We start from the raw sequence: 8,582 nt of genomic DNA on the forward strand, positions 1-8,582 counted from the left end.
TTTGCTTTCCTCCATTTCTTTCATTTGTGACATGTTTCTTTGTCTCCGCATTTTGGCTGCTTCCCTGTGTTTGTTTCTATGTATTGGGTAGCTGCTAAGTCTCCTTAAGTTGATAGAGTGGCCTTGTGTGGTAGGTGTCCTATAGGGCCCAGTGGCTCAGCCTCCCCAGTCACCTGAGCTGGACACTCTTGGTGCACCCCTTTGTGGGCTTTGTGCACAGTCTTGTTGTAGTTAAGCCTTGATTGCTGTTGGTATCACTGGGAGGAATTGATCTCCAGGCCAGTTGGCTATGAGGACCAATTGTGTCTACAGTGGGAGAACTGCTGTGCTGGAGACACCTTTATGGGGCAAGACTTGCTTCAGTGGGACTTTGGTGCTCTCTGAGTCTGCCCCCTTAGTGTGTCCCTTATGGATCTGAGGAGTTGTAATTTGGATGGTCTCACTCTGACCACTGGGTAGACTGGCTCTTGGATCTCCAAGGAGGTGCAAGGTCATCCACTGCCATTAGACCACCCAGCAGGAGATACACAGAGATCTGCAGATTCCTCCTCTTTGTTTGGGGTTTGGAGGTGCCCAGATGAGGTGCAGCTGTTCTTTTGGAAGTCCCGGGGTTCTCTGACCCAGCTGCAGTTTGACAGGTTTTTAGGCAGAGAAAGGCCAGGCCATTCGTATGCAAAAGCCTCTGCGCTCAGCTTGGGTGGGGTTGTACATTGGGTGGGTCGGGGTCTCAGGGAATCACCAGGGCGGAGCAAATAGCAATGGTTGCCCGCTGGGCCTGCCCCAGATAGGTCCCTGGGTCTCTGTGTCCCGCAGCACCGTGCAGGAACAATGACCACTGCAAGCACCTCTGCGAGAAAGCCGCCCTTGCGTTCCAGCCCGATGCCAGACAGTCCAGTTTCTCTCCGTATGAGTCTGGGTCCCCAGATTCTCGCCCAGAACTGGAGTTCAGAGCAGTCGGGAGATTGTATCTCCTTCCCAATTGAAAAAGACAACAGCGTACCCAGCTGCCAGCCCCTTTCGCAGGCACCTTCGTACCTCCACACTTCCACACCTCTGCACCTCCTGCCGGACTCAATGCGCTTTTCTCTTTCCTTCTAGTTGTAGAATTTCCACTCAGCCAGCCTTCCCGTGGTTCTGGATGATATTCGTTTTGTCTTTTAGTTGTAGTTTTAATGTGGTTGTGTGAGACAGGAAGTTTGGGTGTTTACCTATGCCACCATCTTCCACAACTCAGGTTTGAGAGAACCGATTTTTTTTTTTTTGCTTCATTTTCTTTGAACATATTGTTTTATTTCTAAAGATGTATCAGTGGCAAAACACAAGTTGCAGGAAAGCCCCTCCTTCCACCAGCCCCACTACCTCGCACGTATCTGCACGTATCTGCACGCACACACCCACCATGGTCTGTCTGCTCCCTCAGGGCAGCCTCCCATGTGCCCCTCCGAGTTTTACTGCTGTCCTCCAAAGAGCCACTTGTTCAAGGCAAGTGCTATGTTGTTCACATTGAGAAAATAATTAAAACCCAAAATGATGTAGAAACCTATTATGTTTTCAGTGGCTCCAGAAATTTCTTTTCCTGTACTTTTGTGGCAATTTTCCCATTCGCAGTTGCCCTTAAAAGGGGGAAACAAGCAGTTTTTAGCAGGGAAGAAGAAAATATACTCTTTCACCTTCCTTATCTAGGTTTCTACAAATTAATTCACCCCAAATTTGATAGAGGGTTTCCTTAGGTTTTTCATGAGAACATGTTTATATTAAAATGGTACTTCATATTTTACAAAATTCACTTTCCTGTTATTTGAATGAATAAGGAGAATGGGGCACCTTATACCTCTGTACGTTCCTGCTGAAACATGCCAGTAATGGTTTGCCAATTGTGAACACTTGTACATTGTACCAACATTATTGAACTTCCCAAATGGTGGAATTTACTAGTTTTTACAACATTTTCTTGAATATAATGAAAAAGTACTTATATTGTAATATGCTTAGACCTTGCAACTTTAATAAATTATATTGGTTCTAGTATTTACTTCATTATTTATTTTACTTGTATGCTATGCTTAAACATATTTTAAGTTTGCCTTCAATTTCCTGAGAAGGGTTTTTTCTCCTCAGCCAAAATAAAATAATATACAGTGAGTCTTGGATCTGGGAAAACAAAAGTTCCAGCTAACAAGAGCTGGAAACTCATCTCTCTTGTTCACTGTTATTTTCCTGGAGCCTAGAAACAGTGTGTGTGACACAAGTACTCAGAAAAGTGTGTGTTTAATGAATGAGATTAAGTGAGTTGCCTTTTCACGGCTTTTGTGAGGTTTACTTTAAGTTCGCTTTTTATGTTAAGTCAAGCATTACCATTACCTTATGCATTATAGCAGAATGCTGAAGAATGGGACTCAGTGGAATTAAGTGCTTGAATGACCCACAGAGAGAGAAATATGAGTTAAGAACTAAAGGGGTGTTGGTAGGAAATATCCCCTACGTATGCCAAACCCACTAAAACATTCCCACCTTTTGCATCTCCCCCAGGAGCACTCACTGTGGGCCTTGTGCGACAGTGTCAAACAATCCATGGACGAGACCGAACGTGCATCCCACCTCGGCTTCCCCCGGAGTGGGTCACCACACTGTTTTTTATCATCATGGGAATCATTTCATTGACTGTCACATGTGGTTTGCTGGTGGCTTCCCACTGGCGAAGAGAAGCTACAAAATATGCTCGATGGATAGCATTCACTGGAAGTAAGTAACCTGTGCTAGTAATTTGTCTAGAAGGCGTGCACACTGGTATTTTTATGAAGATAATCAAGAATCAGTAATAAGGACTCCATAATCATCAGAGAGCAGCACTTATGGCCGTCAGATAAACTGCATAGTCCCATCGGTTCTTCAGAATTCTCAACACAAGACCAGGACATCCAAAACCTTAATTGCTTTGTATGAAATGCTATTTTAATGAATTTTATTTTTGCTAACATTGTACATGAGTGTTTTGAGGTCTGTGACTCGGAGCTACCACTAACCTGAGTCTTTTCCTCTTCTTGAAGGTATTGGTATCTTCTATCAAATAAAGGTAAATCTAGATGAAAATATAACAAATATAAATTAGATTTAGGTGCTGATGTGTTTTTTAATGCCATTGATTTTTAGTTTTTTTCTGTCAGCTATATGTGACCATTGAAAAATCAACACATAGGATTATTTTATAATTGTTTCTCAACATTTCTGACTATTAATCAATGCCCAAAGGTGTGATATATTTATATGTTGCACATTCCTTTGTATTTTGCAGAATTGGTGTAATTTCAAAATGTCAGAGGCTTAGCCCAAGTTAAAGGAAACAAAAATGTACAAAGAAAAGCTGTTTCTGTAATTTTACTTTCATGCTTCTTTTTCTCTAAAGCAGTTTTGCCCCCAGGAGACATTTATCAATATCTGGAAACATTTTTGGTTGTCACAAGTAAAAGGGGATGCTACTGACACCTAGTGAGTGGAGGCCAGGGATGCCGTAAACATCCTACATCTACACAGGACCGCTCGACAGCAAAGGCTTCTCTGGCCCCAAATGGCAGTAGGGCCCTATTTGAGAAGCCTGCTCTAAGGCACAGCCTGACGGTACTTACGCCACACTACAGGACTGAACTTTTAGTTCAGTGCCTAAAATCATCTCAGGTTTGCATAAGTTTTTTTTAAGTGACTATTATAACACAGCTTACTTTCACTTGCTATTTTCATTTAGAACTCATAGGCTAGGGATGAGGCTTAATCCCACATATCCCTGTTGTTGTTAAAACTCAGTGTATCCTTATAAGACAATAAGATAAGGGTATAGTTCACGAGCTGCTGTCTCTCCCTCTCTGTGAAACTCTCTTAATGTATGCTTCTAGTTCTGCTTTATTATTGTCTCTATATCTGCTTTATTTTTAAATTTAGATCAAGTTGCTTTTTAAAAATACATTTTTATTGATTTCAGAGAAGAAGGGAGAGGGGATAGAGAGATAGAAACATTAATGATGAGAATCATTAAACAGCTGCCTCCTACACGCCCCCTACTGAGGATCGAATCCACAACCCGGGCATGTGCCCTGATTGAGAATCAAACCCTAACCCTAATCTTAACCTCCTGGTTCATAGGGCAACACTCAACCACGGAGCCATACCAGCCAGGCAGATCAAATTGCTTTTGACATTAAAAAATCTCCATTCTTGTTAAGAAATATGAGACAAGCCCTGACCGGTTTGGCTCAGTGGATAGAGCGTTGGCCTGCTGACTGAAGGGTCCCGAGTTTGATTCTGGTCAAGGGCATATACCTTGGTTGCAGGCACATCCCCAGTAGGGGATGTGCAGGAGGCAGCTGATCGATGTTTCTCTCTCATCGTTGTTTCTAACTCTCTATCCCTCTCCCTTCCTCTCTGCAAAAAATCAATAAAAATATATTAAAGAAAAAAAATATGAGACAAGGTGATGATCTTTTGTGAGGTCGAACAGACCTCCCAAGACAGTTCTTTTCTAGATAGTAGGGTCCAGAGACAGTTGTAGAGACAGTGCTGCTACCTTAAAGGGTATTGGTGAGGAATTTTAAGGAAATCTTTACTCACAGGGTATATTCACTTGTTCAGAGAGCATTTACTCTTTATGTAAAATCAAAGAAGAAGCATATAGTTTTTGGATTTAGTTAAAATTTGGGAATACATAAGCTATGAATGTGAAAAAAATCTCAAATACAGTTTAGCAAAGTAGTATGCAGCAAAGTATTCATTAAGATGCTCACTGAGCCATTGTTTCCTGTGACCCAATAAAGGGAAAGAACTATGATTATGTTGTTTAAGTTTTTAAAATAATATGCATATAATAATACAAAGTCTATGAGTGTCACCAAATGAAAAGTAAGTCTCATTTGTGTCCCTGTCACCCAGATATCCAATACCCCTTTCCTTGAGGTAACACCATTGTTACTAGTTTCTAGGGTTTCCTACCAGAGGTGTTCTAGGCATAAAACCATGTATGTACACGTGAGTGCTCTGTAACTGTATATTCTGTTTATATTATTGTGTCCCTTGGGGTTTTTTAGCTCAAGAATATATATTGGAGTTAATGTCATCTAAGTAAGCACAGAGCTGCATTCCTCTTAGCTTCCTTAAATACATTGTTTTTTGTTACTGGAGCTAATCCACTGGATTGGCAGTCCTGAGGGGGTTGGGCTCCCCCTAGTGTTTCCATTCAGCCTTTGAAAATGTACTATTGCCTGTCATCATCTCGATTGCATGTATTTATTTCTGTTCCAGTTAAGCTGTAGTTTTGGTAAGAATGTGAGGGTAGTATTTTCTGTTTGGTTTACACAGCGGAGAAATCTCTCCGAGGAAAGCCACACATGGTGGGGGAGAGGAGGCAACAAAGGTGTCCTTTTCTTCAAGTCTGACCCTGGTCTTCTCCTTTACCTAATTCACATCCGCATCTACCACCACACCTGATATTTAACTCTCACCACCATGGAGGATACGAAGTTACGTCTCTATAGGCTTATTTAGGACCCAAAACTTAATAATCAAAAGTTGACAGATATTACCAGCGTTAACATTTTAAGATCTAATGTAACTTCACAGGTCTCATGGTTTAAAAGAAAAATCATCTACCCACATTAAATATCCCCAAGAAGTATAGAGAACCTAATATTTTGGATTAAAATCCAAAATTAGATTGAATAGGAGTTGCTTCCTTTAAATTTGATTAAGCTTTTCCTAACCAATTTGGAAAAAGAATTAAGTCTTGTAAAATATTAAACTCTACTTTAAGTATAGTCGTTAAATGTTTACTCCATTATAATGGATAGATTTTTATTTTACAATAGAAAATATGAAAGGATAAAAATAAAGTCAGCATATCAATTAACAGAATGAACTGTATATCAGCATATGTCTAAATTATTTTAGTTTTTGAGATTAGAAGAAACAAATTGATTTTAAAACTAATCATATCCCATTGTTTTTATAGATCAAGTTTAGCTACTTAGATTGTGGTTTCATTTTACTTACCAAACCATATTAAGGCATAAGAATTATTAGAAATTGGTGACAGATAATACTGATAAGTGGACATTGACAGCACTGATGAAGTTATTTATTGCTGACTATACAACAGAAGGACCAAAAGATCTAACACTTAATTACTGGATTTTTTATTTGTTCTATTGTAGGTATCCAAAAGAATCCAAATGTGCTTATGTAACATTTGGCGTGGTCATTCGCCCAAAATGAGATAGACTGACTGTGTGTATAATATAAAATAATCCACCTAAATAGTGCAAAGCAAACAAAGGTACTGGTGTATCTCTTGAGTTAGTATGTTACTTGAGAAAATGTTACTTTTTAATACATTTCTGGAGCTGTTCCAGGAAAAGACTCCCATTTTGACTATTTTTTTGGTTAATTTGCTTTTTTTTAAAGTATATTTTTATTGATTTCAGAGAGGAAGGAAGAGGGAAAGAGAGATATTGATCAGCTGCCTCCTGCACTCTCCCTACTGGGGATCGAGCCCGCAACCCGGACATGTGCCCTTGACCGGAATCGAACCTAGTACCTTCAGTCCGCAGGCCGATGCTCTATCCACTAAGCCAAGCCAGCGAGGGCTCTTCTTTTGGCTTTTAAAGGACTCTATTAAGTTTTATTGATTGGCCCAAAAGTAATTTAAGACAAGTGTCATCTGATATGTTTATCCAGGACTGTCACTATTCCTTGGGATGGGTCTAACTTGGAAAAGGTTTCTCATTCAGATTATAACAGAAAGCTTCAACTCTTCATATACAATGAGTATAGTAATCTGTCTTCACATTACACTGAGAAATGTTTCTGCCTCCAGAATTGGAAAGACTATTCACATTTTACCAATGTGCTTTCAAAAAGCATAAACTGTTTTCTTGGAAAAACTAGCCTATCCGTAGGCAGTCTGCATTTGCTCAGAACATTTCTTCTATAGCACCGGGGAGCACACTGTTTGCTAAAATAGTGGCCTGTGGAATTACTTCTACTCAGACAGTGGGTTTTCTGATACTTTTCTAGAAACATTTTTAGCAAATATTAGATTTCATTGTGTTTGTATACAAAACTCAAAGGTTTCCCACCCTCCCCCACTTGTGTATATTCAGAAACCTAACAGGTTGGGTGGTTTGGGGGCGGGGGGCTTTGTCCATGATAAGAGATAGCCACTCTGACAATTTGCTAATCATTGCAGAAGTCTGAGATTCTTTCCACTAGCTGACTTTAAACCAGAGTGAGGTAAATGGTACTTGGATGTACCCTTTCTCTGATTCCTTTTAACTAGTACCAACTGAGAGGAACAGAGAATTGGCAAAATAATAACTCCAATGACATGCAACATTTATTCAGCACTTACTCTCAATGTGGCTGGTACTGTGCCAGGACTTGATAATGTTTGTTTATACTTCTAGCATTTACTTCATTTTCAGAAGGGAACCAGAAGCCTAAGATTACACAGCTATTAAGTAGCACAGCCAGAATGTAGCCCTGAATCACCATTTAAGTAAATGGTCAAGAGTAATGCATACGAGTACTTGGTAGGTTTGGGGACCTTTCTTAACGCTGATATTTGAAATTGTCTCAAAAGGCTAATCCAGCTTTTCCTGAATTTAATTGTTAGATTTGGGGGATATTATATGATCTGTAGTATATGCAAATATTTTGACAAGTGGTTTATGTTTTGACAGGTTTGACCATGTTATCAATCCACAACCCTTCTTATAAACTTCCTTTGCGCCAAATTTTCATTTTTTTCCTAATCACCAAACCATGTTACTAATGTTGTGTTTTGGTTTGTTTTACAGTGATCCTTTTCTGTATGGCTGCCCTAATATTTCCAATAGGATTTTACATCAATGAAGTCGGAGGTCAACCTTATAAATTACCCAACAACACAGTAGTTGGGTCATCATATGTACTTTTTGTCTTATCAATTTTCTTTACAATAGTAGGACTTCTGTTTGCTGGCAAAGTTTGTTTACCAGGCTGATGAATGTCTACATTGCTTGACATTTTAATTATTTTTTATTTTATTTAAATTTTTTATTTTTGGAGGGTGGGGAGGACAAAGGCAAGGCATCTGAGTAGTCCTGGCTTAGAAAGATGCTTAGATGAAACTGATGCTGAAAAGAAGAAGAAGAAAAAAAAAGCTTTGATTTGTTCTCACTATGCACTTTGGATTTTTTTTAAAAAAGAGAGCCTTTTCCGTAACCAAATACAGACAATATTGACTAACCCCCTGAGCATATTTCCAGGCCGTCGGGTCTGCACTGTGGTAGTCGCCTAGTGAGGGAGAATGCTTTCTGCTGAAAAGCACGGGGCCCTTTGTGACTCTGTTGTTCTGTTTTTAACGTCTAATGGTTCATTTGAGGAAAAAAATTCTAAGTATTTATGAAACATGGTGGACCAGAGGGATGCAAGAGAAGTTCCTGTGGGGCTGGCCTCACCTCCTAAGAAATTAGTGTTCACAGCTTCCTTGTAGTTGTATGAGCCTGTGGCACCAGAGGGGATTGCCATTGCGTTACTGCACCAAGAAGCCAATAGATCAA

The 8,582-nt window shown here is 39.8% G+C and overlaps 1 protein-coding gene across 1 annotated transcript in view; it reads left to right on the forward strand.

Moving 5' to 3' along the window:
- Positions 1-8,163, forward strand: part of LOC102244246 (chromosome unknown open reading frame, human C16orf52) — a 26,004-nt gene extending 17,841 nt beyond the window's left edge. The window contains exons 2-3 of the mRNA XM_014545414.1: positions 2,469-2,742; positions 7,839-8,163. Coding sequence (XP_014400900.1) covers positions 2,469-2,742; positions 7,839-8,023 — 459 coding nt within the window. The 3' untranslated portion in view covers positions 8,024-8,163. The remainder of the gene's footprint in view (positions 1-2,468; positions 2,743-7,838) is intronic.
- Positions 8,164-8,582: the final 419 nt, after the last annotated feature.

The sequence above is a fragment of the Myotis brandtii genome, unplaced genomic scaffold (assembly GCF_000412655.1).
Source record: "Myotis brandtii unplaced genomic scaffold, ASM41265v1 scaffold407, whole genome shotgun sequence".
Lineage (NCBI taxonomy): Eukaryota > Metazoa > Chordata > Mammalia > Chiroptera > Vespertilionidae > Myotis > Myotis brandtii.